The sequence below is a fragment of the Podarcis raffonei genome, chromosome 8 (genome assembly GCF_027172205.1).
Source record: "Podarcis raffonei isolate rPodRaf1 chromosome 8, rPodRaf1.pri, whole genome shotgun sequence".
Classification (NCBI taxonomy): Eukaryota; Metazoa; Chordata; class Lepidosauria; order Squamata; family Lacertidae; genus Podarcis; species Podarcis raffonei.
The window spans coordinates 15,512,322-15,534,706 of record NC_070609.1 but is presented as its reverse complement, the minus strand read 5'-3'; the positions used below and the strand labels follow the sequence as shown (position 1 = coordinate 15,534,706).

General features: G+C 44.0%; 2 protein-coding genes across 2 annotated transcripts; one reads left to right on the top strand and one right to left on the bottom strand.

Moving 5' to 3' along the window:
- Positions 1-201: 201 nt before the first annotated feature.
- LOC128420383 (phospholipase A2 inhibitor NAI-like) lies at positions 202-7,653 on the top strand. Its single transcript, XM_053401982.1, has 6 exons — positions 202-354; positions 1,520-1,612; positions 3,252-3,368; positions 4,648-4,800; positions 5,975-6,115; positions 7,260-7,653. Exons 2-6 carry the CDS (start codon positions 1,564-1,566, stop codon positions 7,397-7,399), a joined length of 600 nt encoding a protein of 199 aa, XP_053257957.1. The 5' UTR covers positions 202-354; positions 1,520-1,563; the 3' UTR covers positions 7,400-7,653.
- Positions 7,654-8,704: 1,051 nt separating this feature from the next.
- LOC128418409 (phospholipase A2 inhibitor and Ly6/PLAUR domain-containing protein-like) lies at positions 8,705-16,570 on the bottom strand. Its single transcript, XM_053398052.1, has 6 exons — positions 16,496-16,570; positions 15,676-15,768; positions 13,959-14,069; positions 12,214-12,366; positions 10,394-10,537; positions 8,705-9,211 (listed from the first exon to the last, which is right to left on the bottom strand). Exons 2-6 carry the CDS (start codon positions 15,722-15,724, stop codon positions 9,069-9,071), a joined length of 600 nt encoding a protein of 199 aa, XP_053254027.1. The 5' UTR covers positions 15,725-15,768; positions 16,496-16,570; the 3' UTR covers positions 8,705-9,068.
- Between the last annotated feature and the right edge of the window lie 5,815 nt (positions 16,571-22,385).

Below are 22,385 nucleotides of genomic sequence, written 5' to 3'. Positions count from 1 at the left end.
CTACCCTTAACCTCTAGGATGTACTTCCTCCTTCTCGCTTCTCCTCTGACTTTTTAAAGCTGATAAGAAGTCACAAGAGTGACCTCTCTGCCTTCAGTGTTTGCCCTTGTTGTGCCAAGCTGTTGGCTGGCTTCCTTTTGTTTGCAGAATGGGGAAAGGATTGTGGGAGAAAGAGGAGAAACCACAATCCTGTGTTATTTCTGTGGGTGTTATAAAAAACAAACAAACCCTCCAGCAACATGGTACATAAGACTCCTATATTAGTGACAGATAAGGCAGGAGAAAAACAGAAAGCAAATTCTACAATTCGGAGCAGCTGTTCCCCAGAACGGAAAAGCAGCTCAAGATATTTGGGTGAGTTCCTTGGTCTTTATCCTGCCTTGTCTCTAGCTAGAGTCCTTCTTCAACTCTATGCATATAAACTCTCCAATGTATTTAGTAACCCCAGTATCTGTCTTGCAATGTGCAACAGGTGCTGGTATATATTAGGAGTTGGCACAGAAATTTACAGTGGTACCTTGGTTTGTGAACTTAATCCATTCCGGAAGTCCGTTCTTAAACTAAAGCATTCTTAAACCAAGGCGTGCTTTCCCATAGCAGCGGGGGACTCAATTTACAAATGGAACAGATTCAACAGGAAGCGAAACATGTTCCTATTCCAAGGCAAAGTTCACAAACCAAAACACCTATTTCTAGGTTTGCAGTGTTCTTAATCCAAGTTGTTCATAAACTAAGCTGTTCTTAAACCAAGGTACCACTGTACTCTGTGTCTTTTTTTAAAAAAAAATTGATTGGTGTTTGAATCACTCTGTGCTTTTTATGCTTTGATATACGCTCTGGGTTCTGAGTCATTCTGTATAAACGAATTTCTGTTGTCCCATTCGTTATAATGGGGAATCTAGACATAGCTAGAACGCCTCTCCCCCTTTTGGCCAAAGTGACTCTTTTTTGCAGACACAGGAGCTACCTTGATCTATAAATTTTAAAATCTTCTGTCAGAACTGGATGCAATTAGCAGGCATGACCACTCCTTCAGAGGGGATGGAACCTGGGAAATTTCAGAATGATAGCTGTAGCCTTTACCATTTTGGGTGGGTTGTTGTTGTTTAGTTGTTTAGTCATGTCTGACTCTTCATGACCCCATGGACCAGAGCACTCCAGGCACTCCTGTCTTCCACTGCCTCCCGCAGTTTAGTCAAATTCATGTTGGTAGTTTTGAGAACACTGTCCAACCATCTCATCCTCTGTCGTCCCCTTCTCCTTGTGCCCCCAGTTTTTCCCAACATCAGAGTCTTTTCCAGGGAGTCTTCTCTTCTCATGAGGTGGCCAAAGTATTGGAGCCTCAGCTTCAAGATTTGTCCTTCCAGTGAGCACTCAGGGCTGATTTCCTTAAGAATGGATAGGTTTGATCTTCTTGCAGTGGGTGGGTACAATAGGATAAAAAAAAGGAGGGGGAGAATCACAGGCGCTAAACATGATATTTAGATAAACAGTTCATTGAATGTTGATATCATTACAGATACACCAGTCTTGTTGTCTCTTCTGTGATCCTTCCCCACCAACATGCAGGAACTCCTGGGATTTTTGCTCTTCTCAGTTTTAATACAGACAGGTCAGTAGAGCCTGGTAAGCACTCCTGTGGGAAATGTAGCTTCATTGGAAGGAGAAAATTATTTTCCATTCCCTGGCAGATAGTTTAAGAGCTTTCCAAAACAGACTTAAACTGGGTCAGACAGGCACATCTATCAACTTTTCCCATCTTAAATTGAATTCTATACATTTCCACATCCACCAGCAATTGTAATTATTTTTAATAAGTCTTCAAGGAAATGCATTAGCATTTTGGTATGAAATATGCTTTGATGTGCATTTTTTCCAAAGCAATCACCTTACTGTAATGCATTTTTATATGTTCTTTTCAGTGCATTTTTAATACACACTTAATGTGCACCTTTACACTCAGTACTTGGCCAGAGAGCTGCATTACAAAATTCAGACAAGTGCAGATTTCAGCAGATGGTGATGTTTCAGTTCACAAGTCGTTTCAGAAAGTGCCAGTTAGGGAGGTCCGTTTTGAAATGTGAACTGAATTGGTTGTCTCCCCAATCCCTATGCTGACATCACATTCCATTCTGAATATGTAGTCCATCCCTTTTGCTAGAGAGCCATGGGAACTGCAGTTCTGCAAAGGGAATTAGATTTCTAAGAGAAAGAATTCTCAGCAACCCCACCAAACTACGTTCCCTAAGATTCTGGGTTGGAAGCCACAGAACTTTAACTGTTTATCATTTTTGGTACATTGTTTTTTATTTATTTATTGAAACAGTTTGTATACTGCTTAGCTGCAATAATCTCTAAGCTGTTTAAAAAGATGCAATACAAACAATAAAAATAAAAATCAGTTTAAACTAGAAGATCAAACTTCAACTAAAAAACCTGCTGTAACAACAACAACAACAAGTTTTCAATAGGCACCAGAAGTTCAGCAGGGAGAGAGCCTCTCTGACCTCAGCTGAAGGTATTTCCATAAAATTAGGTCCTTGACATCCGGTCCTCGGTTCCTGGTGGATCTGAGCCATGCATATGAGCCATAGGAAACCACTAACAGTGCCTCCCCTGAAGATTTAAGTGATCAGGCAGGAATATGGGGAATTAGGCAGTCCTAGAGGTCTCCTGGGGTGGATCTACACAAGGGAAAAACCCACTATAAATAAGTTAGAAATTAAATTGATGTAACAAAACAAAAGAAAAAACCCTATGTAAAAATGGAATAGAAAATTTGTTTGCTCTCTGGTGCCATCTGGTGTTGCATGTTTATATTGCATGCAAAGCATTGTTTTTTCACTAATGTAGCTGAGTCCCTAGACCAGTGATGGCCAAACTTGGCCATCCAGCTGTTTTGGGAGTACAACTCCCACCATCCCTAGCTAACAGGACCAGTGGTTAGGCAGGATGGGAATTGTAGTCCCAAAACAGCTGGAGGGCCAAGTTTGGCCTTCACTGCCCTAGACCCAAATTGTTATGGTGCTTGTAAAGGAACACAATAACCCTGAAGCTGACCCAATAGCATATGGACAGCCCCTGCTTACTTTTCAGCGCCGGAGTTATGTGCTGGTGATAGTCTGTCCCACACCTGTGGTCACACCTTGCCTTGTGAATGCATGAAGGTTCATGTTGCTGAAGGAAGTAATGCAGAGGCATGGCAGACCCGTGCAAATGGATATGACACTGTGTCACTTTTCCTCCACCAGGCACTTCTCTGGAATGTGAAGTCTGCAGTGGCCTCGGCAGCAGCTGTGTTGGCAGGATGGAGAACTGTGACACTGGCCAAGACACCTGTGTCATTGCCTACACGGAAACCTCATTAGGTTAGTTGTCTGAGACAGACAAGTCCAGAAATGCCTCCTTGCAGCGAGGGTGGGCAGGGGAAGTTGTGCTCCCAGATCTCTACAGCCTCTACTAAGCCTACAGCTCAAATGAGCAGCAAGAGCTTTGCACACATACAGCAAAGCGAGGACTTAATTTGCTCATTCAGAACAAGAGTTTGACAGCAACCAGCCTCATGCCTTTGGCATGACAGAGCCAGGGACAGAGCACTCAACTAGCATGACTCCTAACAGCTAATAGTTGGCAAGAGAAAGAGAAGGGATGCTTGTGTTTGTGTATCCCTATATACATAAAAATATAAGGCTGTTGTCACGCTGCAGTTTGCTGGGAGGGGAGGAAGAGGGACAAGGCAAGCTGGGAGGGGAGGGACTTGGAGTGAGTTGTGGGGTAGGTAGGCATGGGTGGGGTGAAAATGGAACAGGGGTTTAGTCAGGTGTGGCGGAAGGGTGTTGTCAGGATGCTGTCAGCAGCCCCTGGCTGGTTGCCCAGGAAAGTATAAAGACAAGGAAAAGTTTCTTTCAGTCCTTTTTTATTTCAAACTTTATAGAGAGAGGCTGTAGAATCCAGCATCTTGTATAATGGCATTGTCCCAAGTGAATCTCCACCCCGTGTCTCTCCCAGTTCCTTATTCGTCCCCTCTATGGGTGCTGCTAAGTGCCCTCTGTCTTTGAGCTCTTTGCTCTCCTACTTTTAAGGTTCACCGGGTTCTGGGAGATGGTGGGTCTGGAATGCTTTCTAGTGACAATATTTCAGCCAGCTGCTGCTCTGGCTCTGCCTGCCCCTCCTCTCCCATTATTTCCCAGCTTTTCCCTGCATCTGCCTCTCAGCTGTGATCTCCGCAAACCACTGTTTGTAAATCTAGACTGTCTTTCTTTTTCTCCTCCCTGGAAGGGTCAGGATGGGGAGGGGATCTCCACTATTCCTCCTCCTCTGCCCAGTCCCTGACAGGTGGTTATCAAAGAGGTAGGCGAGGTTGATGAGCAGATCAAGCAGGGGCAGCAGTCTTGAGTGTGTGTACATGTGTAAAAATTGAGGAACCAATATTCATATAATGAAAGAAGAACAAGAAAAAGAACTGTGCCGATAAGCTTTGAATCTGGAGGATCCTGTGCTGCAGAAATACCCGTAGGAACAACCCAGACGATCCCCCCCCCAGAGGAATTTCGACCCAGCTATGCAAAGCTAATTTGCACAGATATAGGGTGAGAGTAGTTGGTGACTGCAGCTTTCTAAGCAAATCTCATTTTTCTTCCTGTGCAGGTGAAGTGACAACACAGACAGTCTCAAAGAGCTGTGCATCCTCAAGTGTCTGCAACAGCCCCCCAACGTACATGAATTTTGGGCAGGGGAAATACGTTCGGTCCCACATCACCTGTTGCGCAGGAGATGCTTGCAGGACAGTATCTCCTCAACGTAAGTATCCATGAGTTGCCAGTGATCGTATAACCTGGAAAGTTCTTCTGTCCCTTTTAAACAGATGTCAGGAACTGGATGTGAGCAGTGGGCCATATTCTTATCTCCCCTACCCTGCTGTGGGCCAAATAATTACAAATAATTATGGCCAGACTTATGGTGTTGTCCACAAAGGGAAGTTATCAGTGCCCATGTGGCCCAGTGGTGTAGTGTGGGGCTGGGGGGGGGGTTGTGGCCCCAGGCGCATTTTGGGGAGGGGGCATGACCTATGCTCCTATGTTGTCTGGTGATGTATCTCAGAAGTAGAGCAATTGCTTTGCATGCAAAAGGTTCCAGGTTTGATCCCTGACATTTCCAGGTACCGGTAAGTTTGGGAATGTCTCCTGCCTGAAACCTTGGATAGCCACTGACTGGCAATATAGACATTATGAAGCTAGATAGATCAATAGCCTGATTCGGTTTAACATAGCTTCCTATGGTCTTCCATGTTTATGTGTTATGTTGGGGGGGGGGAACAAGCAGCTAATAAAACTCTTTTAAAATTCACAATATGTCTGCACAGGGCTGCACCATCAGAATTCTGGAAGCCATGTTCAGTACTTTTGTTTTTAATTGATTTTTATTAAGTTTTCAAAGATTTTAACAAATCTACTTCACAGGCAACATGCCATTCTCTTAGATTTTTCTTTTTGACCTCCCATCCTTCCCTTCCTGATGTTTTTGTTTCTATTCTTGGCTGCTGCCTTATACTTGTTACCAACCTGCCCCCAATACCATTTTACCATTTTTTTGTTTTATTTTTCCACCACTCATATCTCGAATCCTGCTCACAACTTCATATCACTATAATACTTCGTCAGATCTCCCCCCCCCCCCACCCCCAAAAAGCCTCCAGTTTTCCATAGGAAGTTCATCATTTTGATCTCTTCGTTTTACAGTCACCATAGTCAGATGTTTTCTGAATGTCTTCATGGGCAGACCCATATGTTTGTAACTTCCTACATTTGTAACTTTAAAATCCAGCAAGAAAATTAGATGTTGAGAATTGGAAGCATCCACACATGTGTGCTGCCTGGGGCCGGGAACAGAGGGAGTAGCTGAATTGTGTCAGCTGCCAACTTTGCTTTGCCTAACAAGCTGACCATTTCCCATTTCCCTCTCTATATGGTTTCAGTGCCACCAGCATTGGACAAACCTAATGGCAAGCAATGCCCAGGCTGCTACTCTTTCTTACCCGGTGGTTGTGAAACAGAGACTGTGGATTGCATTGGAACCGAGGACTACTGCCTTGAAATGGAGGAGAAAGTCACATATGGTAATTCTGAATTGCAGGTCTGCGAGTGGAGATTAGCTGGAGCCCCTGGTCAAACTGCTTCAATGGCTACCTGCTAGCTCTGTCTGTAAAGCATAAGACTCTTAATCTTAGGGTTGTGGGTTCAAGCCCCATGTTGGGCATAAGATTCTTGCATTGCAGGGGATGACCCTTCTGGTCTCTTCCACCTCTACGATTCTAAGTCAGTTATTTGAGGTCAGCTACAAAGAGCAACAAAGGCCCTTATGGCACCTTCAAGCCTGACAAATTTGTTATGGCATCAGCTTGCATGGACCACAGACCTCTTCATTAGATGCCCGATGTTTTAACTTTTGTTGCAACTACACATATCTGCAGTTGGAGCAGTTTGGAAATGCAAAAAGTGAAGTCAAAAGGAAAGGCAATGACCTTATTAAAAGTGACCATTCCATGCCATGAAACAGACATGGCGTGGAAATAGTTAACCTGCTCATCCCAAATTTCTGGGGATCTTGTGTATCTCCTGGTGTTAAGAACATATAAGATGAGGCACTGCTGAATCAGGCCAAATGCCCATCTACTCCAGCATCCTGTAGGCCAACCAGATGCCTATGGGAAGCCCACAAGAGCGACATGAGCAAAACAGCACTCTCCCTGATTCCCAGCAAGCGGTTTTCAAAGGTCTACTGTCTCCAACAGTGGAGGTAGAACATAGCCTTTGTGGCTAGCCACTAGCCATATAGGCCTTGTCCTCCATGAATTTGTCTAATCCCCTTTTAAAGCCATCCAATTTGTGGGCCGTCACAGCCTCTTGTGGGAACAAATTCCATAGTTTAACTAAGCACAGTACTTCTTCTTCTTTTGTCCACAAAGTTGGACCACACTTCCCATCATCCCTGACCATTGGCCATGTTGGCTGGGGCTAATGAAAGTTGGGGTCCAGCAACACCTGGAGGGTCACAGACTCTCAGACCCTGGACTGGTGTTTTCTATTCTTTCATCCCTTGGCTGGTTTAGGATAACTTTCCTTGTATATCTAGTCTACTGGGTTTTGAACAAGGCTTCCGTTGACATGGATAGGGAATAGCTACCATTGTGAGGTCAGGTTACTTCTCTCTCCAGCTCTCTGTCTAGCTATTTCTCCTGACCCTGAACTTTTTGTTTCCAGGTAAATTCACCTTCAACGTTGTCATGAATGGCTGTGCTTCCCAACCCGCCTGTGCTGCAAAAGTGGGCAAATCAGCTACTGCAGGGGTTTATACTGATATTACGAAAGCGGAGTGCACACCAGCTCCCATTTCAGCTTGAATGAATCATCAGCCACCTGACTTCCTCCTCACTATTGATCCTTATTAGAGACTGTGTTATATTCTTCCCGTACTAGGTAGCAAGGATATTGCTTCTAAGAAGATAAGAAGAGCCCCACTGAATTAGACCAAAAGCCTAGGGAGATGCCACAAGTTGTTCCCTCTGTGTTTGAATTCTTTTCTAATGTAATTTCCTCCCAAAGAGGACATTGACTGCTGCTTTGTGATGACCAATAAAAACTAGCTAAAGAGCAATGCAAGATAATTTCTCCCTCTGTATACCTCAATCAGTTTTATATAGGGAAATCCATTTCTGGCCAGCTGCATTGATATTCCTAATGACCTTTTTATTACAGTGATGTACCTTCTTGGTTGGCTTTGGGTAGTGCAACCTAAGGCACTGACTATCATTGAATACAAACTATGGCTTCATAGGGGTCCCTTGAAAGTGGACTGTCTGCACCAATCAGCTGATGGACACTGATAATGAGCCCTTCTGAAGTTCCCATCTGGCTTCATAATGATGGCAAGTGCTGCTATGATTTATTGGGCTCAAGATGTGGGTCATAATATAGAAACAGAATCATGGGGGAAACTGTGGAAATCAGATTTGGAATTCACATTGCGTTATGCTTCGAAGGAAAATTACATGAAAATGATTTTTAGGTGGTACCTAACACTAAACAAATTGGCAAAGATGTATAAATCAAAATCAAAATTTGCTGGAAATGTAAAGAAACAGAAGGCACATTTTACCATATGTGGTGGAGGTGTAGAGTAGCCAAGGGTTTCTGGGAAATGATTTATAATGAGCTAAAAAAAAAAATTGATGAGACTCCCCCCCCCCCCCCGAAAAACCCAGAGGCTTTTCTTTTAGGGATAACTGGGACAGATGTACAAAAAAAACCCCATATGAATTTATTTTTATATGCCACAACTGCAGTGAGGATAATATATGAGCAAAAATGGCAAGATGAGGCAGTGCCCACTGAAGACGACTGGCAGTTGAAACTCATGGAATATGCTGAATTAGCAAGTCTAAGTAGTAAAATTAGAGATCAAGATGATACTGTGTTCAAGGAGGATTGGAAAATGTTTGCAGATTATTATTATTTAAATGCAAACAAGCTAAAACGCAAGTAGGTTTGGTGTAAGAACAGCAGTAAAATAAATGTCTGAGAATGCTTTGGAGGACATAACGTATAGAAGAACTATAATATGCCGCGATATTAGAAAATGTGGGGAAACCATGGATGGGGAGAGGGGAAGTCGGATACAAACTGAATGTTAAATGGAAAAAGTTGTATAATTTTTTTATTTTCCTTTGAAAAAATCTCTCTATATAAAGAAGCATAATGTTGTCAAGTGATTGACAGATGGGTGGTCCTGCCCAATTGTCACTTGACACCTGGAGGGCCACAGGATTCCCCATCTCTGCTCTAGCAGAACAAGGGGACATTTTTCATGCAAGTTATGATTTATTTGTTTCACTCAAAGAGGGTATCATTCTACCCCTGGGAGGTAGAAATCATTTTTGGATGAAGTTGCAGATAAGTGATACAGAGGTGTTTAAGCAGAGTCCCCCCTCACGCAGCAGCACACAGGTGGATCAGAATAGGTTCTTCAGTGGCAGAAGCCCCCAAATCCTGAGAAGGCAGCTGATGAAGTCATCATTCTGGCCGTGAGGCTGGCACGCATTCAGCTTTTGTGACGCGAGAATAAAAGCCAGATACGGTGGTTTCGCCTAGTTTTAAGCCATCACAAAACCCCTTAGTGGCACAGCCCTTCTGAACAACCTTGATGATGACAGTTCCTGGATATGGGAGACAAGATGTATTTGATGAGTCCTGGATTCCACGAACAACTGCCCTCTCTGCCCAAGTCCCAAGACATTTTCCATCCCTTGCACTATAAGAATTTGCGGTGTCGTTTGGCCTATAGAATTATCACAGGCTCTCTTACATATCTCTTACATTTCACGGCCACTTGACCTCAGTTGCAACAGACTAGCACAACCACACCACTGGAATCTGTTACCTGATATTGCTGTTATTGATGCGTAGCAAAGGCTAATTAATGAGTCTATTAACAGCAATCCTATACATGTCTGCTCAGAAGAAAGCCTTATTGAGTTCAGTGGGGATTATTCCCAGATGTATTTACAGCATTGCAGCACAACAGTGCAAAAACAAAAACAAAAACAGACCAAAGTAAGTCTATATAAACTTAGCAATGTAGCTGGCTTTAGACTATGTAATCCCCATCTAGCCATTTTCTGAAACCAAGTGGGTCTTCTGCATCTTTATGGTGAAAATACATCTTTATAAAGTGTATTCTATATAAAAACGTATTCTGTGAACTGTCCTGAGACCTCCGGGTATAGGGCGGTATATAAATTCTAACAACAACAACAACATGCCAAGTCAGTTGCTGAAGGACCCCTGACACCCCCTTCCAATTCTCATGTATTTTACATATATTACAAGAAGAGATGTCCATATCCACTGAGTCTTTGCTCTATAATATACTTAACCTAATGAGTAATTCAGTCCAGTAACCTAATAAGTAAGGAAGGATATCTCAGTGGGTAGAGAATGAGACTCTTGACCTCAGGGTTGTGGGTTTCAGCCCCACGTTGGGTAAAAGATTCCTGCATTCCAGTGGGGTTGGACTAGATGACCTTCATGGTCCCTTCCAACTCTACAGTTCTTTGAATCTATGGCTTCTTTAGTCTCAGAGATTGTATGTGGCATGAGCTCACTGAATAGGACAGATAAATGTTTTGGAGGGGCAGAAATCAGCGGCAAACTGTTCAGAGGGCTATGTAGCACCATGCATTGCTGACTCCACCAATGTATTTTATGCATATTTTTATGTACATGCAACTGACTCTGTCAGTTGCTTTTCAACCTGCATTTCAGTTTGCTTGAAGAGAATAGATATAGGACATTGACTCCCCTTCAATGGCACATTGTGTATGTGAAATTGGAATTACCATAAGAAACCGTCACAGCCATTTCAAGACAGTCGTTCTGTGGTCCAACGCAGTCCACCGTCTCATTGGGATCGCAAACACCGGAAAGCAAAGAAAAGCAGGCTGGGCACCGCTTCCCATTGGGTTGGTTGATGCGTGGAGGCACTGGAACCAATTAGTGAAAGCCCGTTGGTTGGGAGAGCGAAGAAAGCAAGGACATTGATGCAGAGGAGAACATAGTTTTTAACTAGCAGTCCTCTATTTTACTAGGAAGTTGTAATAGTCCCGGGTTACACACCCACACCCCAAATGTCCAGGGCATGGCATGATGGATTCTGAGAAGGTGGCAGAACAGGCGAAAGAATTAATATCCTCATCAACTGCTGATGGCACCACTTTCCCAGAAGCCCCGGTGCATGAGGAATCCATATTGTCAGCATCTCCACAGCCCAGAGGCATTTGAGCTGCCCATTCCTCAGAGCCAGAGGGTTCCAGGCAAAAAACCACAGAGAACCCTCAGTCCTCACATTTAGAGTCTACAGGTCTATTGCAGGTAAGGTCCTTTCAACAACTTCTGGAAACAGACACAGGTAGCCACCAGGCTGAGCTACATCACTGTCTTCGCATCTGGGCTGAGATTTCCAGACTTTTCTTTCCCCTGTCTCTTTCCCCAGGAAATCACAAGATTTACCACTGAATTGGAGCAAATGACAGTCAGTGGAAAACCTGAATTGCTGTTTGCTCCGATTCAGCAGTAAAGATTGTGTTTTTCTGGCGAAAGAAAGTGCTCAAACATGGACTAGGAAAGTGTGGACCTGCGTCAAGAAAGTGTGGGCCAAGAGCAGAGCACAAACAAACCTCACATTTTGAAAGCGTAGACACAATTTCTGGAGAGTATGCAAATCCCTATTCCTTCCTTATTCACAAGTGCAAGGGGAAAATTTCTACGTCTTCTCCTTCTGAATTCTGAGCACAATTCAAAGGGTTGGTGCTGACCTTTAAAGCCCTAAATAGCCTTGGCCTTGTATACCTGAAGGAGCGTCTCCAGCCCCATCATTCAGCCCAGACACTGAGCACCTCCTGGCGGATCCTTTACGGCGAGAAATGAACCTACAGGGAACCAGACAGAGGGCTTTCCCAGTAGATGTAAAGGAGATGAGGAACTAAATAACTTTTAGAAGACATCTGAAGGCAGCCCCGTATAGGGAAGTTTTAAAAAAATTAATGTTTTATTATGTTTTTATATACGTTGGAAGCTACCCAGAGAGGCTGGGGCAACTCGGTCTGATGGGCAGGGTACAAATAAAGTGACATTGTTATTGTTCTGTCACATTGTCTTATATATAGCTTGGTTTGTTCTCCTACCTTCTGTCTCTGAAGTGCTGACCACTACCATGAGCCTGAATTCATGCCCCTAAATGTTAGAAACAGGCGTGTGTGTAGAACAATTTCAAAGGGAGGCTCCACTGTGAAACTTTTTCATCAAGAGGCACAATTCATTTCACGTCGTTCTGAATGGAGACAATTGTTTCCTATCCTGTACTGGTGTTAATTAACCCCAAACTACCAAGTTGATAGTTTTATCACCTTTGTGAAGGATTATTATGCTTGTTTTGTATACGTTCCAGCTCTAACTGAATTGCCAACACCTTTACCTATACTTAATGCATTCATTTCCCTCTGACCTCCCTGTTTATTATCGCCATCATATATTAAGAGTATCACAAGCTGAGCGCTTAATGTGTACAACAGCCAGACACTGTGCATATTCATCAGACCACCTCACCCTTCACCTCAGGAAGTACAATTTCTTGGGCTAGCCTTCGTGAAGTATGCCTTACCTTGAGGAGTTGCAGTTTTGCAGGCATCCCCTACACAGCAAGCGATTCCTGTCCTTAGTTCTTGCCCTCGCCCAAAGTTGAGGAGTTGTGTTCTGTCTTTGCAGATTTTGGAGGAGTCACAGCTTTTAGCTATTATCTGAGCTTGCATTCCACCTGCAGGGGTGGAATGAAGGATGAAGGGTTAGGCATCTGCTAGTTTCCTTAGCCAGAAAATCCCAAACCCAGTTCTAATTTTAAGAGAAGATATAAAATTCTCCTATATTTAACGCATTCACTACAACCATCTACAAGGCTCATTTCCAAGCTCAAGAGGGCTTAAAACCACAGCTAAAACAATTTAAGAAACAAAAAATAGGGGATATAGCTATCGTGATTAGGAACCATTGTTAGATGAGGATAAGGCTATCATTCACTGCTAGCCATAGTGGCTATGCCTCTGAGAACCAGCTGCCAGCTGCCAGGAATCAGAAATGAGAAATGTGTTGCTGCATTGAGGTTCTGATTGCAAACTTTCCATGGGCATTTGGTTGGCAATGGTGAGAACAGAGTGCTAGATAAGATGTTCTTTTGGCCTGATCTGATAGTGCTCTACTTATGTTCTTTTTTCTCCCTATATTTTTATTAAAGCTTTTTCATAATACAATGCAATTAAATAAACTAATCTAAAGAAAAAACAACATCAGAGAAAGAGATAAGAAAATGCAGAGTCCTCTCTCAAAGGTAGTTCTTAATCCTTTTCTCACACTGAAAATGGTGGACCCTTCCAGCTCTAACTGGGGAGCTTTCCTTTCTTCTCCCAGTCTCTCACGTGAGGAAGTCTTTCCTTCTTTGCCTCTTACTCAAGGTCCTTCCATCCAGCGATCCGCCACCTTCATGTGTGAGTACCGTATTTTTCGCCCTATAGGACGCACTTTTCCCCCTCCAAAAATGAAGGGGAAATGTGTGTGCGTCTTATGGGGCGAATGCAGGCTCTCACTCTCCAGGCTTCAGGAAGCTCTGCGCAACCCTCGGGAGACCAGTGCACAGTCGCGCTGGTCTCCCAAGGGTTGTGCAGAGCTGCCTGCATTCCGAAGCCTGGGGCGCGCTGAAGAGCGCGCCCGGGCTTCGCACAGCTCTCCGCAAGCCTGGGGAGACCAGCGCGACTTCCCGCCGGGCTCCCTAGGCTTGCGGATAGCAGGCTGTTCTTGGGGCTGGGGTCGGGGGAGGCTCGGGCTTCCCCCGCGCCAGCCCCGTGCCTGGGGGGGGGGGAAATAATTTTTTTCTTTATTCCCCCCCCAAAAAAACTAGGTGTGTCCTATGGGGCGGTGCGCCCTAAGGGGTGAAAAATACGGTAATCCTTGGACCCCAATAATGGCCCAGAGCAGAGGTTACCAACAGAAAGCAAAACAAAAGGAGAGACAGAAGAAATAAGATAAAAAGAAGGGGGGAAAGAAGAAGAAAAGAATAGAAAGGGGAAAGGAGAAAGGAAAAACAGAGAAAAATAAAAGGACTTCCTATTTTCCATCTTTCACTTGCATAAAAGAAATTATTCACTCTAGCCTGACATTCATCTGTTCTACATTCTTAATGCTTGCCAGGGGGATAAAAGCTTCACACAATTAAAAAAAAAAAAGTTTGCACATGAAAGATTATTTGCTTTTGGAATTGAACCGTATGACTTGCCGCCTTTGGTACTGCTGCTGCTGAGTAAATATAGTGTTGCTTAAGCTATTCACAGGCTCAGATTTGCGGTCCATTTCACTCACCTACAGTGGTTTCAGATACAGCGATGACGCAGGTGTCATTGTCACAGGTCTCCATGGGGCCAGAACAGCTGTTGCCACTGCCCATACAAACTTCACACTTCAAAGAAGCACCTGGAAAAGGGCCAACAGTTCATGCCATTCAGGAGGGTAGTAGCAAATTCAGAAGTGCAACCTCATATTTACACGCCTTCTAAGAATGTACAACCTTCTATGTTTATACAATAATATTATAACAATGCAACGATTATTTTTTTTAGGGACCCATTACAATGATCAATGCAGATCTCCAGGTGTTCCCTTTCGGCTGTGTGTACTATTTTCTGTGACACCTATGGACAGATGATTTGGAGTGATCCTGTATCTTTTTTTTAATAGTGACTTAAGTGGTCTTGAAGTTGCACTGTATGTAACAGAACTTGTACACCATTCTCTTGAAATTGAAGCACCAATGCTTAGCTTTGGAGTGGACAGAACAACTCCTCTTCAGTTTTCTTCCCATGTGCCTTTTCCAGAGTGACCATAGGAGCCTGTCCTCAGTGACTGACAGAATAGAGACAGAATAGAGCAGGACTATTGCTTTCCTTGATCAGGATACTATACTTGATGCAGCCTAGAATAACATTAGATTTTTTGCTGCTGTATCACACGGCTGATTTGTGTTAAGCTTGTGGTCCACCAAGACTCCTAGACCCTTTTCACGTGTACAAGTAAGCCAGGTGTCCCCCATCTTATACCTATGCAGCTAGTTCTTCCTGTCTATGTACAGAACCTTACATTTGTCCCTATTGCAATTCATTTTGCTAGTTTGGACCCAGTTCTCCAATCTCCTAAGGAAATTTTGAATCCTGATTCTATCTTATGCGTCATTAGCTACCCCTCCCAGTTTGGTGTCATCTGCAAATTTGATGAGCATCCCCTCAATTCCTTCATCCAAGTCGTTTATAAAGATGTTGAACAACAATGGGCCCAAGACAGACCCCTGTGGCACCCCACCTGTCACTTTCCCCCAGGATCATGAGGAACCATTTAGAGTACTTGTTGGGTTCGGTCAGTCAACCAGCTACAAATCCACCTAACAGTTACTTCATTCAGTCCACATTTCACCAGGTACCTGCCGGTGGAAGGGCAAGAAGGAGGAACAGCCACTGAGAAAGCCCTCTCCTGAGTCCCTAGCAAGCTTGCCCTTCCACATGAATAAAACCTCTCCAGTTTGAACTGGTCCTACCCCTTCTTTGAAGGGGACCAGACTCAATTGTGGGGCTTGCCTCAACATCTCCAATACTACAGTGACCTCCCTCTTGGCTGGAAGCTGGTGGGAAAGTGTCTAGCACTAGGATGGAGTGTGTGGTCCTTCAGCCTCTTATCAGCCTGAGCCAGCATGGCTAGAGAACCTCAGGTTTCTACCCCTGCATCATGTAAAATTCTCCCTTCTGTAACACAGATGGCATGACAACGGGAGCGTTCCTGACCTTCAGGGATGGGAAAGAAATTTGCTTCAGCTCACTTTAAATAAAAAAATATATGCAAGCCTTCTTCATTCATCACAATACACAAACTGAATCAACTATCCTTCAACAATTGCACATCTCCAAATGTTGCGATGCAGTTTCCAAAGAGTGCTTACAAAAATGCAAGCATAAAAATGGAAGAAACTGAAATGGACACATTCAGAACTTGGGAAAAACTGAAATCAACAGGTTCTCCCATCCCTACTTACCTATAGTCACAAGCAGAAAGCCAGTGGTGAGTCCCCAGAGGAACTTCATGGTGATGCCAAATGCTGGTAACTAGCTTCAGAAACAAACTGCCCCTGCAATGTAATTTGTTAGGTGGTGAAGTGTTCCAAATTTAACAAGCTTTGGGGGGGGGGCAGGCTGGGGAGCACACTCTCAAGTTACATATCTCTGAATCTCAAAAATGATATCTGCTCTCTGTCATGAAATGTGCTAGGTGACCTAGGGACAGTCACCTTCTCTCAGCCTAACCTACCTCACAGCATTGATGAATGGGGAAAATTTGGGTGGGGAGATATTGTGCACCTCCTTGTGCTCCTCTGGTAAATGACATGGCACACATGTGATTCAGAAACAATAATATCAAAGCATGTCCCTTTCATTACAGAGGGGAAAAACAGAGGGCTGTTTTTTTTTTATCCACAGAAGGCTGCATGACTTGTCTAAATTCCACCAGATACAGAAGTAACATAAAAACATAAGAAGAACTTCAGGTTTCAAAGGCACAGCTAGTCCAGCATCCACATCTCACTGTTAGATATTTGCAATGCCTGAACATGGCTAAATTAGATCAAACTGGGCAGATGACCTAGGGCTGTGTTCAACTAAGCATAGACACATTGAAATTGATGAACCTACATTTGCCATGTCCATTAACCTCAATGTGTCTACTCTGAGTAGGACCAACATTGAATGCGGCCTCCAGATTCCAAGGTTCCATTCTACTTGGATGCTAGCTTAAGTTCGTAAGCTTAAGTTCAAGGATCGGACTAGGAACATATCAGAGGATGGTGGTGGCCTTACCAAGAGTTCTCAGGTGTTGTCAAGATGGTGTCTGTAGGAAGAGGAAGAAAAGACAGGCTTGATATGTTTTCCTCTCTGTTTTCATTTGTTGCTCTCTTTATAAACAAGAATTTAAGGATGTATTTCCTAAGCTCCTCCTCCTATTACAGATTTCTGAATCCCATTCCTTCAGTTTCTGGGCCAGATTCCTTTCACTTCCCTATTTCGGTAGTGCTGAGAATCAATTAAAAAACTTGTAGCCCAATCCTTCCTTTACCCATTCAGCATCGGAAGTTAATTTGCTTCTGAAAGCCATCTAAGCTACAGGTAGCAATGGATGCAGCTGCCAATTTCAGAATCTCTTCTCTTTTTTTGTTTCATTATAAAGGTCAGTTTTTCTAAATTTTCAGCTTTTTTTAAAAAAAGAAGTCCTCATGAACCTATATCAACATTTTAGTGCAAATTTCTCCCCAAATACATGTTTCTATTTGCTTAACACACATTTTTTTGCAAAGCCTTGTTCCACAATATGATGCACTTCTGCCTGCTTTTAATTATTTACTGAACTCCTTAATTGGCAGAGTCTCTAATTTTGTTAGAAGGGATGCGGGTGGCGCTGTGGGTTAAACCACAGAGCCTAGGACTTTCTGATCGGAAGGCCGGCGGTTCGAATCCCCGCAACGGGGTGAGCTCCCATTGCTCGATCCCAGCTACTGCCAAGCTAGTGGTTTGAAAGCACGTCAAAGTGCAAGTAGATAAATAGGTACCGCTCCAGCGGGAAGGTAAACGGCGTTTCCATGCGCTGCTCTGGTTCGCCAGAAGTGGCTTAGTCATGCCGGCCACATGACCCGGAAGCTGTATGCCGGCTCCCTCGGCTAATAAAGCGAGATGAGCACCGCAACCCCAGAGTCGGTCACAACTGGACCTAATGGTCAGGGGTCCCTTTACCTTTACCTAATTTTGTTATATTTCAATAAATGGAACCGTTCCCCCTATCCAATAAATTGTGTTGAGACTTCTTTCAGGGTATGGGGGCAATTTGGGTTTCTATGTTTTCTGCTATAGACTTCAGTGTTTTCAGACCATATTTTTTTAACCCACATCATGACTCGGGTAGGAGCTTCAGTGTTGTGCAATGAGAGAGAATAGGGAAATGAATTATGTAAAGGCATTTTTTTATATTTTTTTGCCAATTTAAGTAGACCTCATCCAGATGCAGGGTCAGCACTGGTTGTCCTCAACAAAAATAGATTTGTTTTCAAGTATCTTACTTCCTCTTCTGATTTTCTTTTTAAATAGTTAGAACATTAGATGAACCCACAGGGTCAGGTCAGTAATGGCCAACCAGGTCAAGCATCCCGTTCTCTGCCCTCCTGCAGTTCCCAGCAATTGATCCTCAGAGACATATCGCCTCTGACAGGGGAGGTAGAACATGGCCATTATGGCTGGTAGGCATTGGTAGCCATGCCCTCCATGGTTGTGCATGAAGGAAGACCTTGCAGGTCTTGGGAGAGGCCATGTGCCTCAAGCAGGGAAGGGAACTTAAGAACACAGGCCACTGGTTCCTCTTGTACAGGGACGTCCAACTCCGAAGAGACTGTGATCTACTCACAGAATAATTTTGGGAGGGGGAGTTTCAGGTCAAAGTTGTTGAGCTTTTTAGGGAGGAAAGCCCCGTTTTTAAGAGGAAAATGTCAAAAATGAATAAAGGGGAGAAGGGGCAAAAGTCGCTCAATGAAAGATCACTAAGGAAAGAATGTACCTCACCACGAAAACTCTGTCTTCCGTTCCAGCAATCAGGCGAAAATGGAGGGCGGGGCGAGAGGGTGGGCCAGGATGCTCTTGTGACACCGCAAAGGAAGAGGAGCCAGCAATCGACCGTGATTGACCAGAACCTCCTGGGGATTGACCAGACGATCCCGATTGACCTGTTGCACATCCCTGCTCTGGTTTAATGTGTTCTACACTGATTGCAAAGCAAATGCTCTAGCACTGCATTAAGGAACTTCCAGACTGGGCAGGGTAAGTCCAGCATAAGGCAGTCTTCTTTTTTAAAATTTTATTTATTTATTTGGTTTTTCAGATTAAAATTTTACAGTCACATATCCAACATACAACATAGAAACAAGATTCCAAGGAATCTCTAGGACTTCCCTCTTCCCCTTTGTGGGTCCTATTGCATCTTTTATGATAATGCACATCTTTTACCTCTCCATTGTGTCCAAAACTCACCATTAAACTACAAGTGATATTCCAATTCTACTTACGATTTTAACTGTTTACAATGGTTTTTAAGATAAGTTATAAATTTTCCCCATTTCTTATTAAAATTTTGGTGTTCCTGATTTCTGATTCTTCCGGTCATTTTTGCCATTTCGGCATAATCCATCAACTTGATCTGCCATTCTTCTCTGGTAGGAACTTCATATTCTTTCCATCCCTGGGCCAATAACATCTGTGCAGCCGTGGTTGCATACATATTCTTTTCTGCTCCCTTTAGATTTTGGCACCTAGAATTCCTAAAAGGAAGGCTCCAGGTTTTTATTTAGAAAAGGTTATTTTAAACATTTTTTTCAACTCATTATATACAGTAAAGGTAAAGGTAAAGGGACCCCTGACCCTTAAGTCCAGTTGCGGATGACTCTGGGGTTGCAGCGCTCATCTCGCTTTACTGGCCGAGGGAGCCGGCATTTGTCCACAGACAGCTTCTGGGTCATGTGGCCAGCATGACTAAGCTGCTTCTGGCGAACCAGAGCAGCGCACGGAAACGCCGTTTACCTTCCCACTGCAGCGGTACTATAATGGTTATGGGGTTGCTCGTGCGTGAGTTGCCGCCACTCCTGGCTAGGTGGCCTGGTTAAACCTTTCCTGACTGGACAGCCCCTCACTTCGTGGCTGTTCAGTCGCTGGCAGAATCCGACAGTGGGCGTTTCTTCAACCTTTTCCAACATAAAAGTTGTTTGACGCCCAGTCTCCTCCTATTCTCCCTGCGCGGAAGTCTTCTGCGCAGGGTGGGCGTGGGTAGCGGAGGACCTGTGCTCTCTCCGCTGGTGTCCAGTGAAGAGTCTCTGAGCCTGCTCTCCGCTTCCCCCATTGGCCCCCCTCCATCCCTGGTGTCGCGCTGATTTTCTTCCCCAACAGAAGACCTGCCTCTCTCCCTACTTGGCCCCTCTCCAGCATCGTCGTGGAGCCCCTCCTCCTCTCGTTCCGATGGCAGTTCCCTGACAGGTACCTATTTATCTACTTGCACTTTGATGTGCTTTCGAACGGTTAGGTTGGCAGGAGCAGGGACCGAGCAACGGGAGCTCACTCCATTGCAGAGATTCGAACGGCTGACCTTCTGATTGGCAAGCCCAAGGCTCAGTGGTTTAGACCACAGTGCTACCCACGTCTCATTCCTCAAAATTCTTTTACTACCTTACATTTCCACCACATATGATAAAAGCGCCTTCTTTTTCCTTACATTTCCAGCATACATTTGACCCCGTTTTATACAGTTTTGCTAGCATAAGGCAGTCTTCAACACACCCAGCTTTAGTTGTGTTTACTACAGCCCAGAAAATAAACTTGGTGGTGGAGGCCTGGCTTTCTCCACTGGGCCCCAAACTTGAGATCATTGCTGCAGGCAATGCCAGCAATATTATAGGCACATGGTAAAAGTTGCAACGTGTAGGGTGCATTGCCTGCTATCTTCTAAATGTGCTGGTGCCATTGTGCTAGCAACCATGGATAGACTTATCCTCTATGAATTTGTGCAATTCTCTTTTAAAGCCATTTAAATTGATCACTATCATTGTATCCTGTCGGTTCAACTATGTGCATTGTGAAGGGCTTTATTGTATCTGTCCTAAATTTTCTGTCATTCAGCTTTCAAGACCACTCGTGTACCCCACATGCCCCAGCAGACCATTCTTTGTGAATCAAAATCCCATTTTATTGCTCGGTTCTTTTTCTGTTGGCAACACTTCCTGTAAGCAAGAAAACTACTTGCTCAGTAATTTCACTGAATTTCACTGTCAGCAATTTGGTTATTTTTTTCCTGCTTGGTGTTTTGTTCCATACAGTACAATTTTTGTACGTGACAGCCACAGACTTTTTCATATCATGTCCACCACTTCCCCATTATCCCCCCCCCCACTTTTCGGTGGTGTGTGTGTGTCTGTGTGTGTTGCGCATTTAGTACAATCAATGAACATTATCAGTCATATAGACTCAGATATTTTGTTTGCTACTGGGTTAGGGGCAAAAAGGTGTCTGGAATTACTTCAGGCTAACAGAGGAATAGGATGCACAATTTCAAGCTTTCTGCCTTCAACAACATAATTGTGAAAACTGCTTGGAGATGTATTTATTTTCAACTAAGTGGTCTATACATTTTGTTAAATAAAGATTGTTCAGATTTTTTTTTATTGACAAAGAAACCAGGATCATATAAAGCTTTTTTTTTCATTCCAGAAGCATAGTTATTGAAACCCAGGCAGCACTCAATCCAAACATTTAATGCACTATGATACCACTTTGAACAATCACAGCTTCCTGCAAAGAATTGTGGGAGCTGAAGTTTGTTAAGGGTGCTAAGAATCATAGAATCATAGAATCATAGAGTTGGAAGAGACCACAAGGGCCATCGAGTCCAACCCCCTGCCAAGCAGGAAACACCATCAGAGCACTTCTGACATATGATTGTCAAGCCTCTGCTTAAAGACCTCCAAAGAAGGAGACTCCACCACACTCCTTGGCAGCAAATTCCACTGTCGAACAGCTCTTACTGTCAGGAAGTTCTTCCTAATGTTTAGGTGGAATCTTCTTTCTTGTAGTTTGGATCCATTGCTCCGTGTCCGCTTCTCTGGAGCAGCAGAAAACAACCTTTCTCCCTCCTCTATGTGACATCCTTTTATATATTTGAACATGGCTATCATATCACCCCTTAACCTCCTCTTCTCCAGGCTAAACATGCCCAGCTCCCTTAGCCGTTCCTCATAAGGCATCGTTTCCAGGCCTTTGACCATTTTGGTTGCCCTCCTCTGGACACGTTCCAGTTTGTCAGTGTCCTTCTTGAACTGTGGTGCCCAGAACTGGACACAGTACTCCAGGTGAGGTCTGACCAGAGCAGAATACAGTGGCACTATTACTTCCCTTGATCTAGATGCTATACTCCTATTGATGCAGCCCAGAATTGCATTGGCTTTTTTAGCTGCCGCGTCACACTGTTGGCTCATGTCAAGTTTGTGGTCAACCAAGACTCCTAGATCCTTTTCACATGTACTGCTCTCAAGCCAGGTGTCACCCATCTTGTATTTGTGCCTCTCATTTTTTTTGCCCAAGTGCAATACTTTACATTTCTCCCTGTTAAAATTCATCTTGTTTGTTTTGGCCCAGTTCTCTAATCTGTCAAGGTCGTTTTGAAGTGTGATCCTGTCCTCTGGGGTGTTAGCCACCCCTCCCAGTTTGGTGTCATCTGCAAATTTGATCAGGATGCCCTTGAGTCCATCATCCAAGTCATTGATAAAGATGTTGAATAAGACCGGGCCCAAGACAGAACCCTGTGGCACCCCACTAGTCACTCTTCTCCAGGATGAAGAGGAACCATTGATGAGCACCCTTTGGGTTCGGTCAGTCAGCCAGTTACAAATCCACTGAGTGGTAGCATAGTCAAGACCGCATTTTACCAGCTTCTTTACAAGAATATCATGGGGCACCTTGTCAAATGCCTTGCTGAAATCAAGGTAAGCTACATCCACTGCGTTCCCTTCATCTACCAGGCTTGTAATTCTGTCAAAAAATGAGATCAGGTTAGTCAGGTGACCTCCTATTCCCCTCCCAGAGCTTCAATTCTCAGAGTTCCCTGTGAAGAGGGATTGATTGTTAAATTGCTGTTCCCCGCCTTGACTTTATGAAATAATGTGAGAAC